Source organism: Pygoscelis adeliae, unplaced genomic scaffold, assembly GCF_000699105.1.
Source record: "Pygoscelis adeliae isolate BGI_AS28 unplaced genomic scaffold, ASM69910v1 Scaffold244, whole genome shotgun sequence".
Lineage (NCBI taxonomy): Eukaryota > Metazoa > Chordata > Aves > Sphenisciformes > Spheniscidae > Pygoscelis > Pygoscelis adeliae.
In genome coordinates, this window is record NW_008824648.1 from 2,056,596 (window position 1) to 2,072,457 (window position 15,862).

At 47.0% G+C, this 15,862-nt stretch overlaps 1 protein-coding gene across 5 annotated transcripts in view; it reads right to left on the minus strand.

Annotated features, from left to right (window-relative positions):
• Positions 1–2,315: 2,315 nt before the first annotated feature.
• The window catches only part of NDST2 (N-deacetylase/N-sulfotransferase (heparan glucosaminyl) 2), a 142,739-nt gene continuing 129,192 nt past the window's right edge, over positions 2,316–15,862 (minus strand). For all 5 annotated transcript variants that reach the window (XM_009322451.1, XM_009322453.1, XM_009322452.1 and 2 more), the window contains 8 exons: positions 11,304–11,486; positions 10,402–10,498; positions 8,953–9,076; positions 7,244–7,418; positions 6,823–6,993; positions 5,348–5,457; positions 3,556–3,658; positions 2,316–3,396 (listed from right to left, as the gene is read on the minus strand). In XM_009322451.1, coding sequence (XP_009320726.1) covers positions 3,271–3,396; positions 3,556–3,658; positions 5,348–5,457; positions 6,823–6,993; positions 7,244–7,418; positions 8,953–9,076; positions 10,402–10,498; positions 11,304–11,486 — 1,089 coding nt within the window. In that variant the 3' untranslated portion in view covers positions 2,316–3,270. The remainder of the gene's footprint in view (positions 3,397–3,555; positions 3,659–5,347; positions 5,458–6,822; positions 6,994–7,243; positions 7,419–8,952; positions 9,077–10,401; positions 10,499–11,303; positions 11,487–15,862) is intronic.

Below are 15,862 nucleotides of genomic sequence, written 5' to 3' on the forward strand. Positions count from 1 at the left end.
AAAAGTTGTTTCCTATTGTTTGTTTTGCCAATTCTCACCTTTTGTGCACCCTTCCAGTTCTGAAGAGTTCTGTTTAAAACAGAGACGCTGTTTCTATTACAATCACGTGCCTTTCTGGTACCTGGGTCGAATTACTCCTTTTTAAATGGGTCAGTTTCCTATGCATCAGACTACAAAAATATTTTTAATACATTACAAAAAAATTTTCAGGTAATGTTTTGCGCTTACCGTTCTCCTTGTCTTAGAAGTGACCTGCTGCTTACCAAGAAGTTCTGTTACTAAACAGTGAGGTAAGAAGATGAGGTTTTTTTCCGCTATCAAAATGAAGTGTGAGGGTCTGTAATGTGTAAGTAAGTGCCTAATGGATCAGTATCTAGTAACCAGCGTATCTCACTGGAAAAGATGTTTTTGTTGGCTTTTTGATATCACAGAGCTTCTGAGTATAAGAACTTCTCTTAGGAGGGGGTGTTTGTTTCTACAGCTTTGAAGGGATGTTGGAAAGAGGGTAGCTTCTGCAGTAACGTGCTGTCAGAGGGAGTTCCCAGATTTGAAAATGACTCTTCATCAGCTAAATCCGATAAGGACATCCTACATTTGGATCTGACCACAGCAGGTGATTTGTTTGCCATTAGCATAAGCACTAGCATAGCATAGAAATGAAGCAACTGGGGGGAGGGAAAGAATAATGAGAATACACAGATGCCCTTTGCTGCCTTGATTGAAGGACTATCCCCAGTTAAATAAGGCTGACATTTAGTGAGCCCCTCCCAACATTTATTCCAGGTACCTCGATTTTTGTTTTAATGTTTGAATCCATCTCCTCGAAGATGTACCATAGTCTGAGGTAAAACATGAAGTAATGGTGTAAGTAAGTGAGTGACAACCTGTAACGGATTAAGAGCAGGAAACTGTTTAATGGAGCGTCAGTAGCATTGGTCCTGGGATCCTCCTCCTGCGGCAGCATGTAAAAATAGCTGCTCTGCTGTGTTTATTTGTGAAGTGCTTGGGTGAAGTGGGAGCTGTAAGGCTGTTTTCTAGTGCTGTCACAACCATGACTATTTAAACAATGTTTTGCTTCCAGTTGAAGGTAAGGTTGCTTATTACTGTAGGTCTGCTTGTGGGCTGCTGGCCTTGGCCAGGCCATTGGAGCACACCTGGACAGGGGGTGCACAGCAAAGCTCTGTTGCTGCAGCACAGCAGCTGGAAACTACTGCAGCAGCCTGGAGAGGCCCAAAAGTCATCATCGCTAGTGCAAACCAGTAAGAATGAGTCTCTAACCACAGGCTGGGTGCTGTGCCAGCTTCTGCAAGCCTACAGGTGCACTTGCAGAGCAAGAAGCCTTAGGACACCGTTTCTGTGTTGCTACAAATATAGCTTAACCACCTTTGTTGCCCTCCCAGCTGTCAGCTGTAAGGCCTGGAGTAGGTTTTCCAGTTTTTCTTACCCTTCTACCAGCTCAGGGTCCATGACATCACTCCAAATCATCACAAAGAAGAAAAATAAGTAGTACATTTATTGAATCTCCACTTACTACTACTTCTAGCCTTTATTCAGACACTTGTGCTCAGCTTCGAGAGCCAAGAATTTCTTCATTATCATTCAATGTGAATGATGCTATACATTAATCCAGTGCAGGAAGTCGGGCTCTTCTCTCTAACAGGAGTGAGAGAGGGGTTTCTAGTCTTTCTGTCCTTTTTTTTGGCTGCACAAAATAACCCTTTCCAAGGGCACAAGAAATAAAATACTATATTGCATACTATATACATTTACATACAACGGTAAATGCACCATTCATTCAGAAATACACAATACCTAAGGCTCAATGGAAAAGTTTGGTTGAAGCAACTTCTCTCTGGATAGGAGAAAAAGAGCTCATGACAGTTGTGGAAGTTTCCATAATCTCTGTTCATATGGATCCTGCCCCTCTGTTCTCTGGAACTGCAGCAATCTCCAAGGGCCATCTGCGCCCAGGAGGGAGGGACGATGGCCCACACAACTCCAGGAGCCCAGGGCTCAGCAACAGAAAACACGTACAACCATGATGGAGGATTTCCTCTGAGAATAATTATCCAGCAACTGCAGGAGGAGGCAAAGCACCTTAGTGTACTTACTTGACTATGTGCAGAAGTAATAAACTAAACAGCCCCTTTTGGATACAGGAAACCACTTCTAAGTCCAAGCCTTCCCTTTATATACTTACTTTTAACTGGTTTTTTGCGTTTCTCCTTGGATTGTTGGACTGCAGGGGGATTAAAACAGGTGCTAGCTATCAACGTTATGTGGTAGGGGCCAGAAAAACATTGCCTTTTTTTTTTTTAAGCTGATCAGACATGGGGAACTGAATTGTCTGCTTTCAGCTGCACCAGCCTTATATTGCAATACCAGAGCTTTGCCTCCCCCAGCTGCTGTGCTGCACTAACACATGCCTCCAAAGTGCTCTAAGGGGACAACAGCACTCCTTGGTTATCTTTTGAAAAGTCTAAAGTCCCTGCAAAGAAATACTTGCCACGTTGCCACGTATGGCAACCTTTTCCCTAAGATAACAGATCAGTTCTGTGTGTCAATAGCTGCAGCTTTGCCTTATCTCCCACTGCCCATTGACCAGTCACTGGACACCGTATCACACCGACAGTGCTGCAGATAAGGAGAGGCAATCTTATGTCTGTTACATCTGTCTCCAGGAAGGTGCAGTCCCCAACAGCCACACACAGTGGCACTGTACGTAATGATCACGGCCACTGTACTCTGCGTGGGGAGAAGCAAGGCGTTCTTGTACCTTGCTGCTGCCAAACAGACTACTGGATAAAAGCTGGGCTTCACTGGACTAGATTCCCCTTTTATTAAGCTGCTGCCGCTCTTCTCAGCAGTGGGCTCAATAGTTCACCTCTTAAGTCTTTACTTCTGGACTCAGACGAGTAAGACATTAACCCTCCAGCTAGTGCCCGTTTCATACACTGAGAAGAGTAATTTAAACATAAAGTGTTAACCGTGCTCTCTCCCCTGCTCAAAGTAGGGCAGGCATTCCAAATCATTCCTGTAAGTAAAAGTCAAAGTGTAACACACCATTAATACTCAAGAATGTGACTTGCACTCCATGCCCCAGGGCAGTGTCAGAGGCAGCAGCCCTTCCCAATGGTGGGGAAAGGCTCCACATGCACATTCTCTGCTCCTGCTCATTTGTCCACTTGTTTTGGCTTGACAAGAGATGGCATCGTAGCACGCGTTGGAGCACCACACATCCCAATGGCACTAGGGGCAAGGGAGTCCCTCTCAGCTCCAGCTGGAGTTCTGCAGTTCCTCTCGGAGCCAGGTTGGAAGGGGCTGTCCAAGTCTGTTCATCAGCTTGGATAACTCAATGTTGTGCTCCCGGTAGAAGTCTCTTAGGAACAGCCGTGACTGTGTGGAAAATACAGACCGCATTAGCACGAAAGAAAATGTTACCCTCAACACATGTTCCATAGGTCACCTAGGACATAGGTGGTAGGAAAATCCAGGCTGGTTTGCTGGGATGTTTCTACATCTCTTGCTGCCCACAGATTTGAGACAGTTACTCACCGAGGAATCCATATAGGGGTATTTTCTTCCTTTACTCTTTCCTAGGCATTTAGTCTTTCCTCCATCTAGCAGCTGGCACCAAAATCCTTTTGCTTCATCAAATCTGAAAGGGACACTTGTCTTTAGAAGATATGGCCACATGCCCAATTAGTAGCAGCAGAAATTAAGTAGCTCCATAGGTATTTCCCACTTCAATGCTTTAAAAATTGAGTTTAGGTTTTATTTATTTATGGTATTGGTTCAACCAGTTATTTTTTTTAGCACTTGACTACTTCAACAAGAAATCCATTACAACCACGACTGTTTCAGCTTTATGCAAACTTCAGAGACAATATGGTGTTACAATATTTGTCTGTTAAGCTTTTTTTTTGGGGGGGGGGGGATAATAATGTTTTAGTGTATGTAAATTCTTTTAAATCTCTTCTTTATAGTGGAAAAGTGTTAGAGAATCCCCTGACTGTTTAAAATACCGGTGTTTCTTCTCTTGCTAAAACATAGCTATAAGGCAATGCTGGGAACCATGATCTGGTCTTGTCCGTCCTGTCCTCTCAATTGGCCAAAGTACTTTGAGCAAGTACCTCTACCAAACTCTGATAGTGTATGTAAATTCTTTTAAATCTCTTCTTTATAGTGGAAAAGTGTTAGAGAATCCCCTGACTGTTTAAAATACCGGTGTTTCTTCTCTTGCTAAAACATAGCTATAAGGCAATGCTGGGAACCATGATCTGGTCTTGTCCGTCCTGTCCTCTCAATTGGCCAAAGTACTTTGAGCAAGTACCTCTACCAAACTCTGAGGCAAGCTGACCAATACCGTTTCTTTTCTGACCCTGGCTGAAGGGTACCAGCCACTACCACTACTGTAAATAGTCCATTCACCATCACGACATGTGCTTCAGCAAGGAAGGCTTTCAAGTAACCTGACATTTCTCTAAATCTGCCCTCCCCTGGGGAGCCATGTGCCACCCCCTTGGGAAACAACTGTAGGAAGAGAACTGAATTGGTTCTCTTTACTGTTAAAGGAAAGGGCAATTGCCGTATGCCTACACACACGCACACCACCCACTACCCTCAGCTAGCATAGGCCGTGATAGCAGAGAAGATGTGAAAACACTGGTTTCAGCTGCAAAGAGCAATATTCAGGATCTCCGGTGGGCTTGCAGAGTTTCCACAAGTTCACCTTAGCGCTTAATCTATTCAGATTAATTGCACTTGCACCGTGGGCAAGATCACAGTAACGGCTGAGTAACGTCCTTCAACTTAGTAGCAGTGAGGTAGTGCCTCCACTAACACTTCCTAACATAGCCCTGGGCACCTGTCAAGTCCATGTCTTCTGTAATAATAGGCTCTTTACTGCAAAACTGTGCAATGTGTCCCTAATCTCCCTCTAGTTGAAGATACGAGCAGCCTGTCACACATTTTTTAATCATACTTCCTCTACTTTCTGTCAGATAGAGGTATAACACAAAGCATAAGGAACGCTAACAATTCCAGCACCTTTTCTGAAACCAAAAAGACCAAATGGAAAACATCCTGGTTACTGCTGTGAGCAACTTCATGCTTTTCCATGACAGTGCCAAAAAACACCCCTTCCCCTATCATTTCTGGAAAGACTAAGTTACAGTTCCAGTCTTAGCGGAGCACCTCATACTATCTGAACCTAACTTTAGGGTTAGGCATACCTCTGAAACCTTGGCAGGTCTTGTAGTCAGAGATAAGAAGCATTCTTCTAACCAAGTGCTTATTAGTATCACACTTGGCTAAGAAAGCATCCTCCCAAAAACGACTTCCCTACCTGAGGGCCTGGGTGTAGTTGAAGAGCGGCGTAACTCCCAAGAACTTCTGGATGTTGTCCATTACGGAGGCAGGGTTGTGTCTCAGCTCCTGACCGTCCACAATGAGAAGCTGAAAAGACAGCAGCCACCTTAGCCTCTGACAGCTTGTGCTGAATGACACCCGCGAGCTTCCCGGCTCTCAAAACTGCCCCTGGCCTTTGTGCGTGTGAGCACAGGCTGCCAAAGCCTGTTTATCCTAGAGCACCACAGCGGGGGCATGCGGCCCGTTTGTCACCGCAGACAGAAGTTATGATACGGGCCACAAATACTGTAAGACAGTAGATCATGACAGGCTTTGCTTAATAAATTTGCCTTCGGCCACACCCCATGTAACTGAGCGTTAAGGCCCAGAAGCGGCATGATTTACAGAGTCTCTCTGGAAACCTCATGTATTCTTTTTAGATGTCAGCAGCCATTGTGCTAAGTATTCTTCTGTAACCTATGACTGTTCTCCTGTTACGCGTATGATAGACAATGACGAACAACATTAGTGCTAATAAATTACCTATTCCAAAGAACACAATAGAAAAATAGTCACATGAACTGAAGTTTGGGGAAGGTAGGAGACCCTGACCCATAGTAAGTACGAGGATGGTGTGTCTGGCTCTATCACTCCTCACAGCAGTAACCTCCAGGAATAGTAAGGCAATGAGACACGAACCCAAGAATGTTTTCCCACGTCTCTTTTAGTCTTGGCAGATCCATCACGTACGGTTTAGGCTGCTGCTTTGGCAGAGAGTAAGAGACTAAATGGACGTTGTAAGACTCTGCTGGATTATAGACTGTCTTGAGGATAACCCCAGCAGCAGAAAGGAATTTGAAAAAACACATCCTGACTCAAAATGTATTAGACAGTTTATAAATTTCCTGGGAATTCAGACACAGAAATGGTCTATATTGCCTGTTAGTTGACTTTTCGCAAATTTATACACAAAACACAGAATCCGGACGTCTCTGCAGTGAAATTTCCCTTCAGCAGACAGCTAAAGGCTTTACAACATGGGGACTAACAAGTGGCAGAGTCCAAGAGCCTCTCTTCAAAGCAGTGAAACCACAGCCAGCAGCTGAATGCCTACTGGGCCTGAAGAGGGTCTCTGGGCTGCAGGCTGCCAAGATGAAAGGAAGGGAGTGCTAACACTGCTGCCCTTGCTGAACTTCTCAATATTGTGGAGCTCTCTGGGAGATCAGAGTATCCTTTTGCACTCGTTTACTTTTACAAATACAATGAAGTGCAAAATTGGAGTATTCAAGCCTGATTGCTTATCAGCTCGTAACAGGAGGAAGCAAGTGGTGGCTCTTCTTCCAAAAGACGGGACAGAAGGTGCGATGAAAACAAGGGGCAGCGGGTAGAGCACACGCACGTGTTACAGTTTGTTCTCCTCTCCAATAAACCTACAAGGGGCTCCAAGAAAGCCTCTACTGCCAAACCTCCTACCTGTCCAGAGGGGTAGTACGTTAGCCAGCGCTCTAGGTGAGTTGAATACCAGCCAGGGAGCAGGCATCGGCTTTGCAGGTTGCGCAGTTCCTGAGGGGCCTGGGATTTTGCAGAGATCACTTGGTAGAAGGTGTAATTGAGCGCCACAGGGTCATTGTGAGCACGCTGGTGCTGAAAAACATAAACAATTCAGGAGCAGGAACACAAAATTCCACCTTACACATCTCTGTGCAGACCCCACTGATTCGGCACAACCACCCGCCGATGCCTTTGTATGTAGCTCTGTCCACACTCTGCAGGCATCATCTCCTCTGGTCCCTCCGTGGAAATGGATCCATGGGCTTTCTGCCCCAGGCTTTCTCCCCCACCCCACTGGAATATCCCTCTGGCCCTCACCCGCAGAGCAGTGCAGGGAAGTTACCTGGTACCATGAATAGGCTCGGTCAGCAGGGTTGATCAGAACAGTAATGATTTTGGCTCGAGGCAGCAGGGCTGCACCACGTTTTGGTACCACCTCTGTGTCAAAGTAATTGGCACTCTTCTCAAACATGAAGTCTGTGCTGGCATTGGAGGGGATGGGAAAGAATTCCATGTACCTGCCGAACAGACGGGGCGCTGGTGAGCAGCATGGCCCAACAGAGAAACGGCACAGGACAAAATGATGCCCTTGCTCCTCTTCAACAGACACAGTTCACAGAACAACTGCGCCTCCCCAGTAATGCAATGAATGCGCAAACGGGTGCAGAGCTGGCAGAGGCGGGATTTCGAAAGGGGTGGCGGAGCCCGATATAGAAAGTTGGAGATGATAAAAGGGTAAGAAAGTTTTTTGATGAGAGTGTGTTCCCCAAGTCCTCGGGCAGTGGAAGGAAAAGGCTGAGGGTAGGATACTAGTTGCAAGCTTTAGGAGAAAAGAGGTTTTGTCCCAAGAGTAAGGCCAGAATCCGCGGCCTGCCCCGCCACTGACCGCTTGGTTTAGCCCCGTCTAAATAATTTCTCTTTGTACCTCAGTTCATAGTTGAGACACAGGGTCAAGAGCTCTGCTCTGCCTCACAGGAACTTGTAAAATTAGTAACGCAGAAACTGTAAGACATTCGAATAACGGTAGGGTAGAGGGCAATGGGGGAACAGGACACTGTAAAGCACTGGAAGACTGGTCTCTGCTGAAATTTAAGCGGTACGACAAACTCAAATTCCATCCTAAACATGATCCTCCTCTTGCGTGTGATGCTACACTCAGCTCAAGTTGGATAACTTTTCCAAGGGATGCACGTAAAAGCCTATGCTTTCTAAGCCTATCTGTCAGCTAGTACAACTGCTCTGTAGTGCTTGACTCACGTGAGCTTCATGCAAGTACCAACCACCTTCCAATATATTTTCAATAGTCCTCTAAATGATTAAGTAAGTAAGACAAAATCTCCCACAGCTCACAGGCAAAGAAATCCCACGGCAGAATGCCTTACTGCCACGCAGCCGTCTCAGAGCCGCACATGAGGGAGTACAGTGCCACGGTGGACCCGAAGCGCATGCTTCGAGCAAGAAACAACTTCAAAATTTCTCTGCCTGGAAACATAGTGACATAATAGTGCCATGGTGACACTAGTATTTCCCTGCCAGGTGGCAACAGTTTATCAAAATTGCGTACTTGTACAGGTTAAGAACAGGGTATGGATGTGGCCAAAGAGACACTGGAGCCAGTGCAAGGAATGCAGTGTCATCTCTGTTAAGTCTAAAGGGCCCAGCACAACAGCACTGAGGTTGTCCCCTCCGTCCTACGTGTCTCAACTTGGAAACCACGAGTTAATGAGCACACTGTTGTCTGTTTTGCATGTCAAAGGAGAAGAAACCTCATGACAGCAGTGCATTCAACAAAGACTGAATTTTTAAAGCTAAATCATGCCCAGGAATCTCCTGGCGAACAGTCACTAATATAAGAAACTACCTGTCCTGCTCCTGGGACTGAGCAGTTGGGTTAGCAGGAAAACAGGGAACGCGCGCGGAGCAGTAGCAATGAAAACAGCTGTTCAGGAATCGAGGAGCTACTAAGGTGGCTGAAGCGGACATACAGAGAGACTCGGGAGAAGACAACATGGGCGCACCTTATCACAGAGGAAGACGCGTCAGGATTCTTACCAATCGATTCCTTTATGATAGTTGGGTCCATTAAAAAACTGGATCTCCTCGAAGGTGGATGGACTTGGGAAGTTACTGGTGACAGCCGGATGCATGGTCAAGAAGAAGTGCACGGCTGTTGTGCCTGCAACAGGAATCAGTTAACGGGACCTGGGTCACACATAATGCTTGGCTGCGTGAAAGGCTTTACACTGCAAAAAACAGTCCCCAAGTGGGCACACTCCTACCATGCCTGGCTAACCCACCCCTTCACTCATGCAGGTTACAAGAGCAGCGGCACCAAGCACTTTGGGATTGAACTTGACTCAGCAGTTCAATCCCACGTTTCAGCTCATGCAGCTGATTTAAGTCACCTCCTTAGCACGACAGCTGCCACCCATGTCGGCTATCTTGTGTTACCTTTTTTCCCTGGTGGCACAGCCACACAGTCATGTGGCAGAACCCATACCTGCCAAATGGGAGGTGGCCTAGGCACTGCAGGACACTATCACGTGCTTGGGAAGGAGATGTGTTAGGGACACCGTTAGTGTCCTTGGGTAAGAATTCAGCTAGAGATGCCTTGGCCTGCCTCTGCTGTAGATGTTTTGCCTTTACCCAACCAAACCCGATAAACCTGCTCAGCACACAGCTGAGGGCCTCCAGCAGGCCAATAAATCAGCCGAGAGAAAGGTTTTCTTACGGCGCCACTGCAAGCAGCTTGGGCTGTGATGCAGCAGGGCCCATGCTGCACACACACCAACAGAGCTTCACAGTGAGCGACACAGGCAGGAGGCAGCGGCTTGGCTGAGAAAAGCTTCCTCCCAAGGCCAGGATCACCGTTTGCTGTGCGTGGTTGGCAGCTGCTGTTTCACCGCACTACAGAGAAAGCCAAGGTTTGAAGACCTGGCTTTGCCTGAAGAGATTTTGCTCTCTTCAGCCTAGAAAGGACTCCTCAGGACAGTACATACAGCCATGTCACTGCCAACCACGATGCCGCAGCAGTTAAGAGGTGCTGACAGAGGTCAGACAAAAGAGGATCTCTACCTCCCCCTGACAGTGACATGGAGCACGCAGTGGGTACACAGATCTGTCGCAATAAAAGCACTAGGGGGCATTCAGAGTAACCTTTGCTAAGCATGTGTGTTCAGTCCTGCTGACAGCTTACGTTTGTGACAGACTAAGGTAGGTCACAGTTTCTCTGAGCTTATGTGGAAAAGCCAAAACACAACTCCGCAGGCAGGACTTTTCCCTGCAAATCAGGACTGAGCCAAGCAAAGTGCCAGGGCGCAAAGTACTGATGGACTTGCCAGATTTAGGTTAGAACAATCTGAGATTCTCTGAAATGTCCTCTGCAGCCATTTGGCAGCTTGCACAAAGGGCAGCCATGCAGACACAGACCTTTCCAGCTCTCCTCTTAGGAGGAATGAGATGGAAGCTGTAATCTATCTTTAGATAAAGTATTCATGTTACCAGTTTTCTGAGGTCCCACGATGAGGAACTTGGGGAGTCGATCGCATGTTTTTTCTTTGGACCAGATATCCTTGTGCCTCTTATCATCACAGGGATTCTGCAGCACAAGTGATGGGATTAAGCATTACCACAAGAGCTAATGGAAAGGGGAAGAAAAGCTGGAAGGCCAGTCCTCTCGGGAAAATGCTATTAGCATATGAAGAACACTTCACAGCCACACTGCTGCTCTGCCAGGCATCAAGAAGAGTTAAGTAAAAACACAGGGGAACGTTTTCAAAAGCTCCAAAGTGATGGGAGCCAAAGTCCCTCTGAGAGTGTTAACCACAGGCCTTGCCCTGTGCAGCCATGCTGGGCTGGGCAACCATGATAGTACAGCTCAGCATCTGTGAACTTCTGGCAGACAGACAACTCTATCACCTTCAGTTAATTTCATCTGCTCGTTACCATGCAGAGAGCTGCTGCACTGGGATAAAATGGAATAAGCATGGTTTTATTTAATGAACATGAATTCTGCAGTGTGAAATTACTTTAAGATTAATCACATTAACATGCCTGCAAGCTCGTCCAGCACCAAACAGGGTTCTTCCTTGCACACTTAACATTTCATAGCAGCTTGCTCTAATATAAGCTCTTTGACGACCCAAATGCCTCCAAGCCTGCCCCCCAGGCGCTTATGACAGCCATCCCTGTCCCTAAGCTCACACTGTGATTGCGTGTGACTGCTCCTACTCCCCATCCCTTCCACCTTGCAATTTGCCACTTGCAGCCTCAAGCCACAAAGGTTAAACCTAAAAGCTTTATGCATTACCCCTCTGTGCTCTGGATCAGCAGTCTTGCCACACTTTAAATGTGAGACATACCTCTTGGAAAACCACTAGGAGCGGTTAAAGCTGCCTTCTCACCTGCCACAAGGGATTCTTCTCCTGGGGAAAGATTTCAAAGTACTTTTTTGCAAGTTGGACAGGGGGCAGTGTTTGCAGGCGAAGGTTGGTCCAGCACTGCACAAACTTGACCAGGCTCTCAAAAGTGTACAGTCCCAGACGGTCATTCCCATAGTTGGACAGGTGGGTCATGAAGATGCTGATCTGAAAATGGGAAAGACATGGGATACTGGTAAATCAGGTAACAGTACTGTTTCCTTCTAGCTTGATTCCACTGTCAGCAAGAAGCTGTTCACATCTCGGACTGCCCTGGCTGTCTGGGTTGACAAACGTCCATCTGCCAGGATACGGCACTGCCTTGATGAAAAATGAAAGAAATGTTGCGCTTGCAAGACAGTAGGAACTCGGGAGAGGAGGGACACAGACTTCTCAGTAACCCCTGGGAATGGTGGTAGTGGGGTGATAACTGAGCCCTGGATGGGAGTGCAGAACAGTTTCAAAATCCCCTTCAAGTGGCTCTGGAACATTTAGAGGAACAAGGGTTAGTCAGTGACTCCCTCCTAGTCAAAACCTTGCGAAGCCTCTTTCATGGGAGAACAGGAGCTTCCCTTCCTCTCCCCGAGGCACAACCAGGGCAACCTCTCTAGCTGCAGTGCCTGCTACAGCAGGGGAGCAGGCCAGGGAGAGGGGCAGCATGCTGCAGGCCAGGGCACAGCGGCACAAGGGACAGATTTCACAGGAGTTATTTCTTGGCCCACAGCCTGCCAGCTTTCATTCACTTTGGAGTTGACATCTCAAGTGTAAAGTAACAACTGGCAATTCACACTTTAAAATACAAACACGTGTACCTGGGGATCTGAACATGGACTGCAAAGAGATATTGCACTATGACACTGTCCTAGGAACAGACAGCAGCTGATAAAGTTTTAGCTCACAAGAGCCTTCAGCATAGGCAGCCCCCGAAAAATGTTCTGCCAAGCCTGAGGATGTAAACCCTTGGGCAAAGCGGCACTGAGCACCCATGGGAGCTCCCCCAGCACTGCAGTGCTCAGGAGCTGTGCGCTATCTCTGCCTCACCAAACCATCTCTTCTCTCAAGCAGATACATTTCCCTTCTGTCTGTTTTTCAGTATTTTAACTTGTGGAAAAGAGTGCAAAAGACTGCTGTCAGCTTGACTCTGGTGTGTGGCTTCGACAGGTCCCATGGAATTGGGCATCCCAGTGCCTGTAACACAAACCACACCATAGCTAGAAGTTAGCAGAACAAAAGCAGAACACTAAGGCCAACAGAAGAATGACTACGTGGATGATTTAGCGCTCCCCGCCCAGTGTCTGCTAGCACAGGGAGGGGAAGAGACCTTAGTCACAGCAGGAGCACCCATCGCTGCACAGTTCGGGGCTGAATCCTGATGATGCCAGGTAAGGTCAGCGGGCAACAACAGGATTCCCTGGCAGGGGGCAGGAATAGCTTTCCCACTCACAGTAGGGGAAGAGCAAAAGGGGGAAGCAGGAGACAGATGGTCTTGGGATGAAGAAATTTGCTGGCACTCAGGAGGTCTGAATTCAGTCTTCTGCCCAGTGTCACCACGGACTGGTCTCAGTGTGACGAGGGATACTGATAAATAGTAGCTCTTTGTGCCTGAGCCATCCCCAAGACACTGTGAAATGAATTTAATCCTGTCCATAAGGTGCTCACACCCCAGAGTCTTTGGGTAGGCAACAGAAAAGAGTGGTAGGACTCTGGGACACATGGAAAGTAAGCGGAGTTAAAAATTTATCACGTTTGTCTGCCTGTGAGATTTCACTACTGAGCTGACAGAGAGGCCCTGCCAGACAGGCTCTGGCACCTATACTTCAAAGAGCAGTGCGTGCTTGGTGCTGTTGTGTAAAAAGGATGTGCTAAATACAACACAGAGCAAAGGACAGAAAGATCTTCTGTGTAACTGTAAGGCCATGCCATGGAGCACATAAGGCGGCAAAAGGATGCGTTTCATGTTGTATTCTGCCCGTTTCTGGGAGACACCCGGAAGGTGGTGTGACAGCAAAGGGTGGCTCATCCCTTTGACTTGCTAGTGAAACATTTAGAGGGAAGAATTTGCTGCATGAAGTGTCTGGCTCACTGGCATAAACCAAGTACTGCAGCAGGGAGGATGCAGGTTACCACCTGGGGCCCCTTCAAGATTTCCAGAATGAAAAAAGCCTGCATGTGATCCAGGTTAGCAACTGCGTCTCAAGACTGACTACATTCAGTAAAATGGCTCACACAGGTAACGCTGTCACCTGCAAACAGTCCCAAGCAACTGGATTTAGACGAAGTCAAGACAAGCCCAACCGAAGAGCCATTTCCCTGTACTTCTGAGTGCGCAGTCATGTCCTCTAACACACATGCACTGTTTAACAAGGCCTGGCAGCTTGCTCTGCCTCATCACAGCTACTGCTGCCAAAAGAGCTCTGAGCACTACTTCTGACATAAGCTACACTCAAGTCCCATCTCTCCCTCCCTCCCATCCACACCCAGTGACCTCGGGGGACTGGCTTGGTAATAACACCTCCCTCCTCTCCCCCTCCCTTCCACTGTCAACATGCCATGGTTTCCCTTCCTTCACACTGAGGAAGATGAGAGGAAAGGTCGCAGAGAGCCTAGAATACAGAAAACAGGAAGGTATGAGCATCCTTGCAATACATAACAAGCAGCTGTGGGCACAGCAGTAACCTGCCTGCATAGCGTGAGCAGAAGTGTTTGTGAGAAGTGATCATAAAGATGCCCTTTGCTTCTGGGAAATAGCAACTGGGCACACGGCAGCCTGTCTGCTGAACATCAACAGCTATTCTCCTTCCTGACATCAGACCTTGTTCACTAGTCAGAAGATCAAACATCTTCTGTTTGCACTGTGGAGTTAATCATACGCATACAGCCTTGGAGACTCCTGCATGCGTATATCCACTCAAAGGGAGACAGAAGCACCAAAAAGGACTGAAAGAGCCTGGTCCAAGTCTGCTCTGGATCACTGCTGGGGCTGCGGGGCTGGCCAGCTTTCTATCAGGACCGTGAGATGGCTCTATCAGTGAGGGGAGGAATGCAAGAGTCTGAGTCACTGTGCAAACACAAGTAATGAAGAGGAGCTTAGAGAACAGTACTCCACTGCTGACAGAGAGAGAAATGCTCCACTGCCAAAAGGAAGCAAAAGTGTAAACATCGGAAGCATCTGAAGGTGCCTGAAAGAGTTTTAAAAGTCACCACAAAGAACCAACAGTAAATCTGGCAAATAAGCTGATCCTGTACCAGAGCACAATCTTCCCAAACTTTTTGGATCACAGATCACTGCCAGCTGCTTCGACCGTCACATGCTTATCAGCAAATTTTAATGGGTAGCTCTAGAAATGATGTTTCTATAAATTCCTTGGCACAGCTTCCTAGACCAGCAATGATCTCTGGATTACAGTTTGGCAACTGGTTTTTCAAGAGAAACCTAGAGCTCTTAAGTCTCACAGTGGCTATTTCTGCAGGCATTCTTTAAGACCTGACAATTGTGAAGTGGGACAAGGTGGAATTCACCCAACATATGGGAAGAGAAGCCCAGAAAAGCAATGGTCACAGAGAAGAAAGCAGTTTCTTTCCATCTGACTGATCACTCCACACATAATGCAAAGAATAGCCTTCTCCTTACTACAGACTTTTATTAAGCAGGTAGATTTGGTGGTTGTGTGTAAAGATAACAATTCTGTCTCAGGTGATAAGGACAGAAGGCTGGCTTCCAGACCCCAGGCACACAAGGTTGGCTTCCAGACCTGGAAGTATGAACGCCCCTTACAGCTTTTTAGCTAGGGCTGTTATAGACCTATACCTTCTGCAGATCATAGACCAAGCCAGAGCTGGTCACAGGCTAACCTTCAGAAACACAGGGCCTGTTCATAAACTACAGCCTGTTTGTGTGATGCACCCAGAGCACATTGCGAGGGTCTTTTCACTATCACAGTTCTACTTCTAGGAGTAGAGAGGCACTAAACACTAGGAAAAGGAAGAGACAAGAAAAAATTAAGCTCATTGAGGGAAAAAGCTTGATTTGCTGATTCACTAAGCCTCTACAGCCCCAACCAAAAATGGCTAAAGCTGCATATTCAACCCTGCAATCAAGATGCAAAAGAAAGAGGGAATGAAAGAAAACGTCATGGTGAGCAGAGCCACCGATGTTACGTGACAGATCCCACAAACAAGTACTCAATGACTGGGACCAGTACTCCAGGGTTCCCACCTAGGAAGCTAGTCAGAAACAACCTACTTTGTCCCAGATCTGCTTGCATGGCTTCTGGCTCATACTCGGGCACTGGTGGAAAAGATGTATAAAGGAGAAGTAAGAAGGTAGAAATTTGGAAGTCATGAGAAAAGAAGAGATTAAACATCATTATGTTCAGGAGTGGCTATAGAGGTAGACATTCTAAAATCACTATCTAAACCTGGCAGGGCAATGTCCATTCAGAGAAAGGGAGGGCAACAGGTGCCAAATCAGCTTTAGTAAGAAACAAATTCAGGTGGGGAATTGAGAAAGTTACTGTACAATCAAACAGAGCAGCAGCTCTTCC